The sequence below is a fragment of the Malaclemys terrapin genome, chromosome 1 (genome assembly GCF_027887155.1).
Source record: "Malaclemys terrapin pileata isolate rMalTer1 chromosome 1, rMalTer1.hap1, whole genome shotgun sequence".
NCBI lineage: Eukaryota > Metazoa > Chordata > Testudines > Emydidae > Malaclemys > Malaclemys terrapin.
In genome coordinates, this window is record NC_071505.1 from 306,750,647 (window position 1) to 306,765,968 (window position 15,322).

The following is a 15,322-nucleotide window of genomic DNA, read 5'->3' on the forward strand; positions in this document are numbered from 1 at the left end:
CAGGTATAGTAGGAAAGTCTCTTTTCCTCCCTCTGCCACACTTTGAAAGATTAAGTCTATGACCAGTTTGCACCTTTATTGCAGCTGTCACAATTTTAGTGAAGTTGTCCATTCCAGCGCTAATGTACAGATGGCTGGCACCTTTTATTTCTGCATATCTTATATCCTTAAATCCGTTCTAAATCCCCTCCACCTTCATTACAAAGACATCAGTTACAGCACTCTCCTCTATCTCAATGCACCGATCTTCGATTCCCAGCTACGTGGTATCTAATTATAATACCCTTCTCATAGCAACCGTTACAATGAAATTATACACTTGGCTCCTAAGAGCAGAGTTAAAATGGGGCTGGAGTAATGCGTAGCTCGTGTAGATGACTTGCATTCAGACACAGCGTTAAACACCCTCACGAATGCTTTCTAATGGGGTGCACTTACCTTACAAAAGAAATGCTGTGTTGTTATAGCGAAGACCTCGAAGCCACGACTGGCTCTTTTAAGTTCCTCTTGAATATAGCTAAATTGCCTGGACTGCTTGTCACACTTTTCCTTCAGCTGCTGGATGAACTGCCGTTCAGTCTCTCGAGTCTGCAGATCTGCCTTGGTGGAAAATCCATTCCTTGGAACAGCTGCCCTTTGTTTAGGGTATCCTACAAGATGAAATAAAAAAACCAAAACCATAATCAGTTACTCTATATGCAGTGACACAACCTCTCATGCTTTGAAGGCTCCTGGAACTCTACTAAAAAAATAGCCTGCTGCATTCACACAAGCTTTCCAGTGATTTTACTTGTAAAAAGTGCAGGCACATCAAAGCACAAGTTACTCCTTTGGGATTGATCCTTCCAGGAATTAAGGGTGCATCTACACTGCAATTAGACATCCACAGCTGGCTCATGCCAGCTGACATGGGCTTGTGGGGCTTGGGCTAAGGGGCTGTTTAACAGCGGTGCAGATGCTCAGGCTGGAGTCCAAGCACTGGATCCTCCCCCCTTGCAGGATCCTGGAGCCCAGCTTCCAGCCCAAGCCTGAACATCTACACCGCAATTAAACAGCCCCTTAGTCCAAGCCCCGCTAGCCCAAGTCAGCTGGCACAGGCCAGCCAGAGGTTTTTAATTGCAGTGTAGACATACCCTAAGTGTGTCCTGCGTGGTGGTGAGCACCTTGACCTCCCACTGATGCAATGATAGTTGAGGGCATTCAGCGCCTCACAGGAGGTGTCACTGCAGGACTGGGCCCAATGGTCCTCCTCTCATTAACAAACCTGTGCCCCTTGTTAGTATTCTGTACCTTCTCCAGTTACATAAAAGCTAAGACGGGCACAAAATCAACAGGAAAGGCATGGTCTGTCAGACAAATGTCATATCCTTCTAGGAAAGCTAAACAGGAATTAGGGTGACTGTCATGTATGTTTGCTCACTTGTTGTGAAACTGTTTTGTGAGTATGGATTTAAGGTAGTCTTCTTCTCTGAATACTGTACTTTCTATGCTATCTGGCACACAGGTAATCAAACTCATAGTGGCTTTCTGAATTCTGATTCAGGGTCCATGTAGCTAGAGATTGGAAAAAGGGGGAGGAGGAACAGGAAGAGATTCTGCCTTTAAAAGAATGAATTCATGGAAACAGGGATCCAGTGGACTAAGCACAGGAATGGAGACAGAGGACCCAAATCTCAGGTGTGCTAGAGAATTGATTGGTGTACCTGGGAGGGCACTAAAGGTAGCTTTACTTCACCTTTCTGCTCCTCCTCTGAACAGGGTGATAGCCAATTCAGCCTTTGGTGCAATTTAGAGCAGCTTTGGGGCTGCTCTAAATTGAACGAGCATTTAGTGACACACACAACCCCCAAGGGCTGCAACACTCACTGTATTTTGCCAAAGAGTTGTGCTCCTGTTAACCCTGCTATGCCAGTGCAGCCAATCGACAGCAAGCTGGATTCTATTCATTTTTGTGCCTCATCAACAGATATGTGAACAAATTCCAATTACAGGACCAATCACTTACAGTTGTGCAACCCAACTGAGGACAACGGAGTTGCACGTGTGTCACTGAGGAAGCAGTATAAAGAAAATAAGATTGCATAGCCATCACTGATAGCCTGTTCAGCTGTAGAACTTTTACACCTGGTGATGATGTGTGAGGAAGAAATAAACCATTCTGACTAGCAGTGCTGTGGATGAGTTTGCAGGATTGGCAGTTTGAAAAGCTGCTCTGGAGTCACTGAGACACAAGCCATACAGAACCCCCAATATGCTATTTTTACAGTTACTTTTTAGAGCAGAACTTAAAACTTCCACCTCCTGAAGTTATAATTAACTCTCCATTGATTGACTGACTCACCAGAACCCACAGGAACCCACAGGAATTACTTTTCAGGTCTATATAAAAAACATCAACTTGGAAATATAGTGCTTAAATTTTACCATCACGCCTCACCCACACCCTTTTTTTAGGAAGTTTCTATTATCCCTGTGCAACATTAGCAGCTTCCTGATGCTGTCGCTATGGGAAGTGCTAAGGGAGTCAGCCACAGTGACAGCAGCCCTGGGCAAAACTCATAACCAGCAAGCTGCAGGTGGGGATTAGAGCACCACTGGCTTGTCATGGGTTCAGGTCTGCTTTGAGCCTTTTGAAAACATTGATGCATTTTTCTGAGCTACAGCTATAGTCTGCCCTCCGGAGACTTTACACTGGAGAAAGTTTCTACCACCATTCCACAAATCGGACTGCTGTGGGTTTGAGTTGTCTCTCCCTGAAAACAAAACCCTGCTGGGGTTCACTGGTTTCGAATATACATACACCATTTTCTAGATCCCATCTACAGCTATAACAGAGTCCAGGAAGGAACCCAGTTGCAAAACAGTTACAATTTACAATGTACAATGGATGGGACTTCTGTGTCCCAATAAACATGTTAAAACCCTAGACAGTCCATGGCTTTAGTGAAATTCCACGGACAAAAGTAAGTCCTGTCTACACTACATCTTTTTATTGGGTTGTAAGACTTGTTAATAGTTATAGAGCAGATAGGGCCTTATTGTGTGTATGTTGACCTGATTAGCCTCTGCCTCTGTCTAAACTGTCAGTCATACTGGAGCCACTTTATATGCTCCATAAGATATGGTCATGTTCCAAATCCAGCTCTGATACTTGACTAGCATATATCATTTCCCTAGGTGTTATTACTCAGTCACTCTGAAGAAACGAGGAAAGGTGATGTTCCTGAGGTGTTGGCTTCATCACTTTGGAAATTTGCACAGGCTTCATATTTTTATTAAGAAGCTTCCTCACCAAACACTTTGTGTTCTACTGGGCAACACCTTGCATGGATTTTAACACCATCTTCCATCTTCATCTCTGATCTCTTTATATTTTTTAGCTCCCTCCTGCGTACTGTGCTGGAACATTTTAGCTCCTACAGGCTCATTTATTTTAAATCTCTCCTTGGGTCTCATTGGTTGAACTTTCCTCACTGGTCCCAGAACCTTAGTCCCAGGGGCTATATTCAGCAACAGGGAGAGAAGAAAAGTGTCAGATGCCTTGTTAATAGGTGCTCCAGTAGAGGATAGACTTGGCCTATGTACCATACCCAAAATGAGTGTGTGTGTGTGTTAGAGGAAGGCAGAGGTGAAGAGAGAGACTTCTGTGTGTGCGTGCATGTGCATACCGTGAGTGTGGATGGAAGGGAAAGGTGAAGAAGGGTGTGTGTATTCGTGAAAGGGAAAGCTAAAAATAGAATATGCGTTTGTGAGGGAAGGCTGAAAAGGGAAGGAGATTACATGGCCCTGCCAAATGTAAAAATAAAAATGGGACATTCATCTCCAACTATCCTTCACCACTAAGTGTGACAGAAAAGAATCCTTATTTCTGTAGCTATTACATTGAAAAGACAAATCTAACTCAATCACAAAGGAATAAATAGCTCTCTCATACAGCGATGCAGAACTCTGAACTTATGTTACAAATGAGTGAGCTTATATTTCACACAACTGCCAAGAAGAACAAACAAAATTTTAACACAAATGCTGCATGAACTTCAATTCTCAGGGAATTCACTGACCTCATTTCTGGCAATATGGCAACAGAAAATACCTGTAATTTTTGTAGGACAGCCAGTCTACACACCAGTGACATTACACAGTTTAATGGGCCAGCATTGACATTTTGGGACCCACAAGTATTTGCAGGTACGATTCAGATATTGTAAATGCTTAAGTACCCTATTTGAGTGTGCAGTCAGGTTCTTATAATTGCAAATGACTTAAATGACAGCTACAAAAACAAAAACAAAAAACAGCATTCATGATTAATTGTGTCCACAACATGTGGCTGCAAAGGAGGCCAGATTTTGCAACATTTCATAATTGAGTACATTATGATTAGGGCCCTATGAAATTCACAGTCTATTTTGGTCAATTTCATGGTCATAGGATTTTTAAAATAGTCAATTTCACGGTATTGTAACTGTGGGGGGTCCGAACCCACAATGGAGTTGTGGGAGGGGATCGCAGGATTGCCACCCTTACTTCTGCACTGTTGCTGGCAGGGGTGCTGCCTTCAGAGCTGGGCAGCTGAAGCGCAGCGGCTACTGGCCGGGCACCGAGCTCTAAAGCCAGTTCCACTGCCAGCAGCAGCGCAGAAGTGAGGGTCTCAGGGTATGGGGAGGTCATCACTTTGGGGGGGGGGGGGGGCAGGGTTGGCCTTACAGGTGGGCAACTGCCCAGGGGCTCTATGGTCCGGGGGGCACCATGGTCCTGCCCACAGCCAGCCCAAGGTTCCTTTAACTCCCAAGCACTGGGCCCGGAGCCTTCTACTGTGCACTAGTGCACCAGCTGCTAGTCCGGTGGGGCTGGGGAGTAATGTGATTGGAATAACAGAGACTTGGTGGGATAAGTCACATGACTGGAGTACTGTCATGGATGGATATAAACTGTTCAGGAAGGACAGGCAGGGCAGAAAAGGTGGGGGAGTTGCACTGTATGTAAGAGAGCAGCATGACTGCTCAGAGCTCTGGTATGAAACTGAAGAAAAACCTGAGAGTCTCTGGATTAAGTTTAGAAGTGTGAGCAACAAGGGTGATGTCGTAGTGGGAATCTACTATAGATCACCAGACCAGAGGGATGAGGTGGACGAGGCTTTCTTCCGGCAACTAACAGAAGTTAATAGATCGCAGGCCCTGGTTCTCATGGGAGACCTCAATCACCCTGATATCTGCTGGGAGAGCAATACAGCAGTGCACAGACAATCCAGGAAGTTTTTGGAAAGTGTAGGGGACAATTTCCTGGTGCAAGTGCTAGAGGAACCAACTAGAGGCAGAGCTCTTCTTGACCTGCTGCTCCCAAACCGGGAAGAATTAGTAGGGGAAGCAAAAGTGGATGGGAACCTGGGAGGCAATGACCATGAGATGGTCGAGTTCAGGATCCTGACACAAGGAAGAAAGGAGAGCAGCAGAATACGGACCCTGGACTTCAGAAAAGCAGACTTTGACTCCCTCAGGGAACTGATGGGCAGGATCCCCTGGGAGAATAACATGAGGGGGAAAGGAGTCCAGGAGAGCTGGCTGTATTTTAAAGAATCCTTATTGAGGTTGCAGGAACAAACCATCCCGATCTGTAGAAAGAATAGTAAATATGGCAGGCGACTAGGGTTTCTATACGTCCGTTTTTTCCCGGACATGTCTGGCTTTTCGGCAATCAAACCCCCGTCCAGGGGGAATTGCCAAAAAGCCGAACATGTCCGGGAAAATGCCGGCCGGGTACTTCCCCTCCCGCGGCTGCTCTGCTCCTCCCCTGACTCTTCGGCTCTGTTTAAGAGCCGAGCTGCCCGAGCGCTATGGGCTTCAGGCAGCCCCCTTGCCTCCAGACCCCAGCCACCGGCCGGGCACTTCCCCGCCCGGGCTCCGGCAGCGCAGGGTCCGGAGGCATGGGGGCTGCCCGAAGCCGGTAGCGCTCGGGCAGCTCAGCTCTTAAACAGAGCCAAAGAGTCAGGGGAGGAGCAGAGCCGCTGCGGCCGGAGGCTCTGCTCCTCCCCTGACTCTTTGGCTCTGTTTAAGAGCCGACCTGCCCGAGCGCTATGGGCTTCAGGCAGCCCCCTTGCCTCCAGACCCCAGCCACCGGCCAGGCACTTCCCCGCCCAGGCTCCGGCGGCGCAGGGTCCGGAGGCATGGGGGCTGCCTGAAGCCGGTAGCGCTCAGGCAGTTTGGCTCTTAAACAGAGCCAAAGAGTCAGGGGAGGAGCAGAGCCGCCGCGGCCGGAGGCTCTGCTCCTCCCCTGACTCTTTGGCTCTGTTTAAGAGCTGAGCTGCCCGAGCGCTACCGGCTTCGGGCAGCCCCTATGCCTCCGGAGCCCGGGAGGGGAAGTGCCCGGCCTGGGGCGCAGGGTCCGGAGGCATAGGGGCTGCCCGAAGCCCAAGCGCTACCGGCTTCACGGTTTGCCGGGCAGCCTCCAGACCCTGCGCCCCCGGCTGGGCGCTTCCCCTCCCGGGCTCCAGCTGCACTGGGGAAGTGCTGGCCAGGGGCGCAGGGTCTGGGGGCTGCCCGGCAAACCGTGAAGCCGGTAGCGCTTGGGCAGCCCTTTTCGCGTGGCTGGGAGTGGGAGGGAGGAGGAGGTGGAGTTAGGGCGGGGTTGGGGCGGGGAAGGGACGGGAAATGGGCGGGGCCAGGGCCCCGTGCAGGGTCCTCTTTTTTTATTTGTTAAATATGGTAACCCTACAGGCGACCAGCTTTGCTTAACAGTGAAATCCTTGCTGATCTTAAACACAAAAAAGAAGCTTACAAGAGGTGGAAGATTGGACAAATGACCAGGGAGGAGTATAAAAATATTGCTCAGGCATGCAGGAGTGAAATCAGGAAGGCCAAATCACACTTGGAGTTGCAGCTAGCAAGAGATGTTAAGAGTAACAAGAAGGTTTTTTTCAGGTACATTATCAACAAGAAGAAAGTCAAGGAAAGTGTGGGCCCTTTACTGAATGAGGGAGGTAACCTAGTGACAGAGGATATGGAAAAAGCTAATGTACTCAATGCTTTTTTTGCCTCTGTCTTCACGAATAAGGTCAGCTCCCAGACTACTGCACTGGGCAGCACAGCATGGGGCGGAGGTGACCAGCCCTCTTTGGAGAAAGAAGTGGTTTGGGACTATTTAGAAAAGCTGGACGAGCACAAGTCCCATGGGGCCGGATGCGCTGCATTCGAGGGTGCTAAAAGAGTTGGCGGATGTGATTGCAGAGCCATTGGCCATTATCTTGGAAAATTCATGGTGATCGGGGGAGGTCCCGGAAGACTGAAAAAAGGCTAATGCAGTGCCCATCTTTAAAAAAAGGGAAAGAGGAGGATCTGCGGAACTACAGGCCAGTCAGCCTCACCTCAGTCCCTGGAAAAATCATGGAGCAGGTCCTCAAGGAATCAATTCTGAAGCACTTAGACGAGAGGAAAGCGATCAGGAACAGTCAGCATGGATTCACCAAGAGCAAGTCATGCCTGACTAACCTAATTGCCTTCTATGATGAGATAACTGGCCCTGTGGATGAGGGGAAAGCAGTGGATGTGTTATTCCTTGACTTTAGCAAAGCTTTTGATACGGTCTCCCACAGTATTCTTGCCGGCAAGTTAAAGAAGTATGGGCTGGATGAATGGACTATAAGGTGGATAGAAAGCTAGCTAGATAGTCAGCCTCAACGGGTAGTGATCAACGGCTCCATGTCTAGTTGGCAGCCGGTATCAAGCAGAGTGCCCCACGGGTCCGTCCTGGGGCCGGTTTTGTTGGTGTGAACTGCACCCTCAGCAAGTTTGCAGATGACACTAAACTGGGAGGAGTGGTAGATACACTGGAGGGTAGGGATAGGATACAGAGGGACCTAGATAAATTAGAGGATTGGGCCAAAAGAAATCTGATGAGGTTCAACAAGGGTAATTGCAGAGTCCTACTCTTAGGACGGAAGAATCCCATGCATTGCTACAGACTAGGGACCGAATGGCTAGGTAGCAGTTCTGCAGAAAAGGACCTAGGGGTTACAGTGGACGAGAAGCTGGATATCAGTCAACAGTGTGCTCTTGTTGCCAAGAAGGCTAACCACATTTTGGGCTGTATAAGTAAGGGAATTGCCAGCAGATAGAGGGATGTGATCATTCCCATCTATTCGACATTGGTGAGGCCACATCTGGAGTACTGTGTCCAGTTTTGGGCCCCACACTACAAGAAGGATGTGGAAAAATGGGAAAGAGTCCAGCGGAGGGCAACAAAAATGATTAGGGGACTGGGGCACATGACTTATGAGGAGAGGCTGAGGGAACTGGGATTGTTTAGTCTGCAGAAGAGAAGAATGAGGAGGGATTTGATAGCTGCTTTCAACTACTTGAAAGGGGGTTCCAAAGACGATGGATCTAGACTGTTCTCAGTGGTACCAGATGACAGAACAAGGAGTAATGGTCTCAAGTTACAATGGGGGAGGTTTAGGTTGGATATTAGGAAAACCTTTTTCACTAGGAGGGTGGTGAAGCACTGGAATGGGTTTACCTAGGGATGTGGTGGAATCTCCTTCTTTAAAGGTTTTTAAGGTCAGGCTTGACAAAGTCCTGGCTGGGATGATTTTGCTGGGGATTGGTCCTGGTTTGAGCAACGAGTTGGACTGGATGACCTCCTGAGGTCCCTTCCAACCGTGATAGCATAGGCGTGAGCACGGGGTGTGCCCAGTGTGCCCAGGCACACCCTAATGCAGGGGTGGGCAAATGGCTCCACTCTCCTGGCGTGGCAAGCCGCGGGGTCTGCGCTCCTGGGCTGGAATGCTCGGCTGAGCGCAGCAAGCCGCCGGCCCCTCCCCCCTTTCCCTCTCCCCTAGAGCCATGCCGCCGCATACGCAGCGCTCTGGGGGCCGGGCTGCGCACTCCTGCGGGGCAGTGTTTGGCTCTGCGAGGAGGCTAGGAGCCTCATCTCATGGTAAGGGGTACAGGGCCAGGGGAGTTGGATAAGGGCTGGGGGCAGTCAGGGGACAGAGTGGGTTGGATTGGGGTTGGGATCCCAGGGGGTGGTAGTTAGGGGTGGGGGGTCTCTGGAGGGGGCAGTCAGGGATCAGGGGGGATTGGATGGGGCATGGGAGTCCCGGGGTCTTTCAGGGGGCAGGGGGTGGATAGGGGTCAGGGGACTGGGAGCAAGGAGAGTCCTGGGGGGCAGTTAGTGTGTGTGGGGTTTCTGGAGGGAGTGGTCAGGGGACAAGGAGCTGTGGGGGGTTGGATGAGTCAGGAATTCTGGGGGGGGGCTGTCAGGAGGCAGGGGTGTGGAGAGAGGTTGGGGGAGGCAGGGAGCAGAGGCGTTGTATGGGTTGGGAGTTCTGGGGGTCCTGTCAGGGGGTGGGGAGTGGTTGGATAGGCGTGGGAGTCCTGGGGGTATGTCTGGGGGCAGGGGTGTGGATAATGGTCGGGGCAGTCAGGGGACAGGTAGGGGGTAGGGTCCTGGGGGGCAGTCAGGGGACAAGGAGCAGGGAGGCTTAGGTAGGGGGTGGGATCCTTGGGGGCAGTTGGGGCAGGAGTCCCAGGAGGGGGTAGTCAGAGGACAAGGAGCGGGGGGAAGGGGTTGGGGATTCTGAGGGGGGAAGTCAGGGGGCGGGAAGTAGGAGGGAGTGGATGGGGGCGGGTGGGGGCGGGACTAGGGCAGGGCGGGGCTCCCTGGGTGCACACCCTAATGAAATGGGCTGCGCAGGCCTATGCCTGATAGTCTATGATTCTATGGGGAGGGCCGGAACTTCCTCTTCCCCTGCAGAGGCCGCTCCCGGGGCCAGTCAGACCCATCTCTGGGAACCTCCTCCCGGCTACAGGAAGCTCTGTGGCTGCACTGCCTTCAAAGCTGGGCTCCCAGCCAGCAGCCGCGAAGCTTCCTGCAGCCAGGAAAGTTCCTGGAGGTGATCTGACCCCCCTGGGAGCAACCCTGGCAGGGGAAGAGGAAGTCCTGTCCCTCCCCAGCCTACTGGAACTAGCAGCTGGAGCTCGGTGCATGGTAGAATCCCCCCTCCCCTACAATAGCCAGATTTCATGGGGGAGATCAGATTTCATGGTCCATGAGGCATTTTTCATGACATGAATTTGGTAGGGCCCTAATTATGATGCAGCACTTAAATACTATAGTGATGGGTGCTACAGAAAACTCTCTAACAGTAAAATAGATGATCACTTCTCAGCCAGGCTCAACTATGACACTCATCATTTGGTCCCTTTTCCCTCATTACTATTTGTCTTCTCTATTTAGACTGACTTCAGTAAAGGGAAGTGTCTTCCTGTACGACTGTACGGCACCTAACATAATGGAGCTCCTTCCTGACTGGGCCTGTAGGTGCTACCACAATACAAAATATTTAATAACCACCGTAAGTGTTTGTCTGTCTTTTTGATACAAAAGTCTTTCACTGCTTAGACACCATTGTGATGGTGATGCAACAAAAATCATAAACGCAAAGAGAAAAAAACCCACCTTGTAATCAGTCAAGATTAAATTAACACAAACTATCAAATTGTTTAATTCCATTCTAGATTTCCCCTGCCTTCTAACATTTGAAGTGTGCATCTCTAAGTTGTCCTTGTCAATGGCAGAAGTTGTCCTTGTAAATTAAACTGATATTTTCCTCAGGGATAAATCTGAACTTCTCAGTTCCTCTGGGTTTGAAAAGCAGCTCACTAAACTTTTGCTGCCCATTGGTGTTTCTGTTCTGTTGCTCTGCACAGGATGGGAAATACACCGAGGATGTTGGCCCTGATCCTGCTTCCACTTGTCAATTAGAATATGGGGTGCTGTGGAAAAGCAGGACCACACCCACTGCACTCGGAAATCATTTGGAATCATTGATAGCTTCAAAATTTTTAGCACTTTTTTTTCTAATTAACTTTTTGAAATAAAATATTATAACAAATACCTAGTGATATTTAATACAATCCATGAAGATTTAGATATGGTACATGAGCTAATACATTTTTGTCTCCAGTTTCCAGGATTTAGATAAAGAAAGTGAAGAAGTAATTTTGAGGAGGCTCATAATAAGCAAATTGGACAATGTTAGCTACCACAGTGATACGCACGTGATAAATGACTAAAATAGAGACAAGGGCTCTAATCCTTCAGTCACATTCATGTGGGTGGACCCCGTGTCTGTGCAAAGTACACCACAGATCAAACTGCAGGATCAGGTTTATAGTGATAGATCAGATAGAGGTCCAGAAATGTTGAACTCTTAAAAAACACTCTCACAAGAGCTTTGGGGAAATCCAGATCCAGATATTGATCCAAACTCTGAAGGTCAGATCCATTGCTAAAACAAACCAGATAATCCCTCCTTCTGTGGCAGCAATAGGGGTTTATGTGACAGCCAAAAAACAACAGTTGGGGGTGGGGTGTGGGGTGGTGTATTTGAATAGTACAATAATAGAAGGAAAATAAATGTGTTATACTATGAATAGCAATTTTCCACAGCACATTACCTAACTAATTTGAATAGTTTGGCAAGTTTTCAGAATGCTGTCATAGAAAACTACTCTATTTGCAGTACAATTTTCCTTTGTCATTATTTATTTTATTTTATTGTATTATTTTTGTTTAAAGAAAGCAAAGGGCCACTGAAGAAACTTAGACTTCATTTAAATTTTGACTTAGGCCCAAATTTTCAAAAGTGACTGATGATTTTAGGGTACATTCATTTTGGGGGCCCCCAACCTGAGACACCCTAAAAGGACCAGCTCATCAGAGGGCAAGTGCTCAGCCCTTTATGCAAATCAGGGCCCTTTAAGCTGTTTCAAGCTGGGCACCCAAAAATTAAGGCATTGAAAATGATTAGTCACTTTTGGAAATGTAGGCCTTTGTAAAACCCGGCAGCTGAACAAAGCCAACAGAAATGTTCCTGTGATTTCTTTTACAATTCTAACGGAAACAATTGTTTTTAACCAGCTCTCCCTCTGCCATGGTGCCACAGCTGCAACCAGCGAGGTGCTTAAACTGGAGCCCCCTTGGTATAAATAAGAGGGGGCTGCTGGCGTGGCTTTCTTCATGAAGATGCCCTTCCCTTTAGAACTCACTCCCTGACTCCACATGATCCAAAACAGCTTGAATGCTCATCTTTTAACCCTGGCATCTGAAGAAGGGACACACGCTCTTTTGTTTATTAATTTAGAGTTATAAAACATAATGTTCTCCTTGAACTCTTCTTAATCCAAATACAGTAGGACTGAGAAGCTGAAAGCGAAACTAACTTCAGTGATTTTAAAGGTCTGACCTGAAAAGTCAAAGGGCCTGATCCAAAGCCCACTGAAGTCAATGGGCTCATGATTTCAATGGTGTTTGTCTCAGGCCCAAAGGGACAGATTTACGGCACCTATCTGCCTCTTTAGGTGCCTAAATACATGTGTAAATCTGGCCCAAAGAGCATAATTAGTAAGAAGTACTCTGGATTTTTAAAAAATATTTTAGCTGTAAAGAATCTAAGGTTTTATTGGTAACACTAGTAAAGAAATGTGTGTTTGTTTACAACATTAATTTTTAAGTTGACAGTGTTGCTATAGCTGTCTGAAGGTTATTTCTAAAGATCATCTCTTTCCCAGTTATCTACAGAAATAACTTAGGAAATGTAACACTTCTGCACATCAGTGACCTTAGATATCAAGTGGTGTACTGTTACTGTTGGTGATTGTATTACATGAGGTTTTTGGTCACTATATTTGTTTTCTTTTTTTTTAAATGTAAAAATAATAAAGATTTTTTTAAATAATCCTTGTACCCTTAAACATTGAATAGCAATGACTCTGTTTTGGAAGACAGATGGTTTTACTTTACTACCAGGGAGAACATAAGACTGTTCACTTCATGCTTTGCTATGATGAAACCTCCTGCACTCATTGCCTGATTAATGAGACTTGGACACAATCGATCTTCTTTTAACAATAGTGGGTCTCAGATGTTTGTCTATTAACAAGAGCTGCAAATTCGACAAGTTTAAATCTTCCCTCAAAAGAGTGCTCTGGCGGTTTATAAATACCTGGTGAATGGAGCTTGGTGGTTGATACTGCTAATCTCTTAGGGGATGACACTGTGGGTTTATTTGCATCTTGATCTTTTTGTACTTCTTTCTTCAAACCTGCTTTAAAAAAGAAACCCAATCTTTACTTGATTTGCCATCACACAGAAGCATGCCTCTAAACAGTGTAACAGCATGGCAAAACACAAATATTTTTTCAATATACTTTGGGGCCAGATATTGAAAGCTTTGCATATGCCTATTGCATGCATGAAGATATCATGATGCTGTGTGCCAACTGGGTATTTCAGTGAGCACATGGCCAGTTAGACACTTAACTGACCGTGCACCTCTGCAAATATGGATCTCTGCACATGCAAATAGGGGTGAAATTCACCACACTAATGAGGGCCAGCACAAAGTCATGCACACTCTGGAGATCCTCTGGCCTTCTGCACGTGGTGTACATCACTCATGCACACACACATCCTTAAAAAATCTGGCACCTGATGTCTATTCTGGTTTACAGCACCATGTTATTTGTGAGATGCTTTTACCTGTTCTTACCAACAGGCATTTACTTTCTGAGTCCTGACAGGGTGAGCACATGGTTGTCTCACTCATCTAGCTGGGCATCTTGGTGCACAGTGGAGCGCTCTCCTGAAAGCTCAAGGCCATCTCTAAACTAAAGTTTCCCTTGTTATTGATCAGACTACTGGGGGGAAATTTCAAATACAAACACAGGTTTGAAGTAAAGAGCCTCTGATCAGAGTATGAGTTGGGCCCTGCTATGGAATGCACTGTTATGCCATGTGAACTGCACAAAATGAGCTCCAAAGCGGAGCTAAGAGCAAAGCCAGTATCATGATCAGTGGAACTGGAATCAGAGAGCTCATGTTCCCTGGAGGGTCTGTTATTGAGGGGAACCAGTGGAACTGGGAACCCGGGGCAGTTAGGATGGAAGCAACTCAGCAATAGGTACACAGAGTCCCCAGGGTTTAATAAAGTTTCACGTGTTCAATTTAAACTGCATTCAGCGTCACGCTTTGTGAGTGAAACATGGCGGCAGTGTCTGAGCTGTGAGTTCTCTGCAGTGCAGCAGCTGGCAGCGTGAGCCATTGAACTGTGTCTGAAGGCGCCCGGAGCCCTGGATTTGGAATACACAAACCTAGCCCAGGGATGGACCCAGTGGATGGAGGAGTTTGAGCGGTACACGGATCTGGCCATGCAGGAGGACACCAGCACAGAAGTAAAATTGTTACCTTACCTTACTGGGTACCAAGGCAGAAAGATCTGCAGCTCACCACTGCCTCAAGCATCACAGAACTCCTTGGAGCCCTAGGGAATGAGTACTCCCCAAAGTAGAACAAAACCGTGGAGCAGCACATGTTTTTCACTGGCGACCAATATAAAGTGGAGGGGATAGACCCCCATGCTGCAGCCTTACACACACTAGCTGCTACATGCAATTTTGGGGACTTGACAGACTCCTTGATTTGGGACTCCCTGATTTGGGACAGGACAGTTTGTGGCACTTGGGATCACCATGTGCAGTAGCAGCTGCTCCAGGAAGGCAATCTCACATTAGGTGCTTAGCCGTGGGGCGTGCAGCGGATGCCTTGAGAGAAAGGATGAAAGCATGAGGAGGCACAACACCCCCAGAAGTACAGGCAGTGAGACAACAGCAAGGGAGAGCAGGTGGCCAGGGTTCCATACCTATAGTGATCTGCATGTACTATGGGAGACAACATGAGCAGGTAAAGGAGACGTGCCCTGCACTAGGACAGCATTGCAAGGAATGTGGCAATTTGAACCACTTTAGTAGTTTGTGCAAGAGCAGAGGAAAGTCCCAGAAAGATTCAGTCAGATCTGTACCAGAGGGGGATGGCATGTCAGATGTCAGCTTTATTCTCCTTGAGTCCAAGAGCATATCAGATTCAGGCTGTCATGACAGGAAAGCAACAAGAGGCAATACCAACCTCCATGCATGCAACGTTAACAGGAAAACGCCCTATGCGATTTCAGCTGGATAGTAGGGCCTCCTGCAATGTGATTCCTCAGGGTGAATTGGCTCAAACACTCCTATTACACTGGTCTACAATTTTTGAGAAGTCGTCTGCTTCAGAGATAAAATGTGCTATTTATTATGTATTTTGATGTGCTGAATTCAAATATGACAATTAAAACAACTGATTGGCTACTGTTTCTAAGATATTTAAGTTTTTACATTTTATGTCTATGTATATTGTGTAGATAGTAGAGTTTTAAGCATAAATTGTAAACCTAGGTCTTTTCATGTGTTTATGGTTGCTTTACATGATAATATTTCATCTGTCCTGT

General features: G+C 47.4%; 1 protein-coding gene across 2 annotated transcripts in view; it reads right to left on the bottom strand.

The window, feature by feature from the left end:
- The window catches only part of MTUS2 (microtubule associated scaffold protein 2), a 289,486-nt gene that overhangs the window by 106,588 nt on the left and 167,576 nt on the right, over positions 1–15,322 (bottom strand). The window contains exons 5-6 of one of the 2 annotated variants that reach the window (XM_054015375.1): positions 13,004–13,102; positions 439–650 (exon numbers count right to left, since the gene is read on the bottom strand). In XM_054015375.1, the coding sequence (XP_053871350.1) occupies positions 439–650; positions 13,004–13,102 (311 nt within the window). Of the gene's footprint in view, positions 1–438; positions 651–13,003; positions 13,106–15,322 lie in introns of both variants that reach the window. The other variant, XM_054015376.1, reaches the window with a different exon arrangement.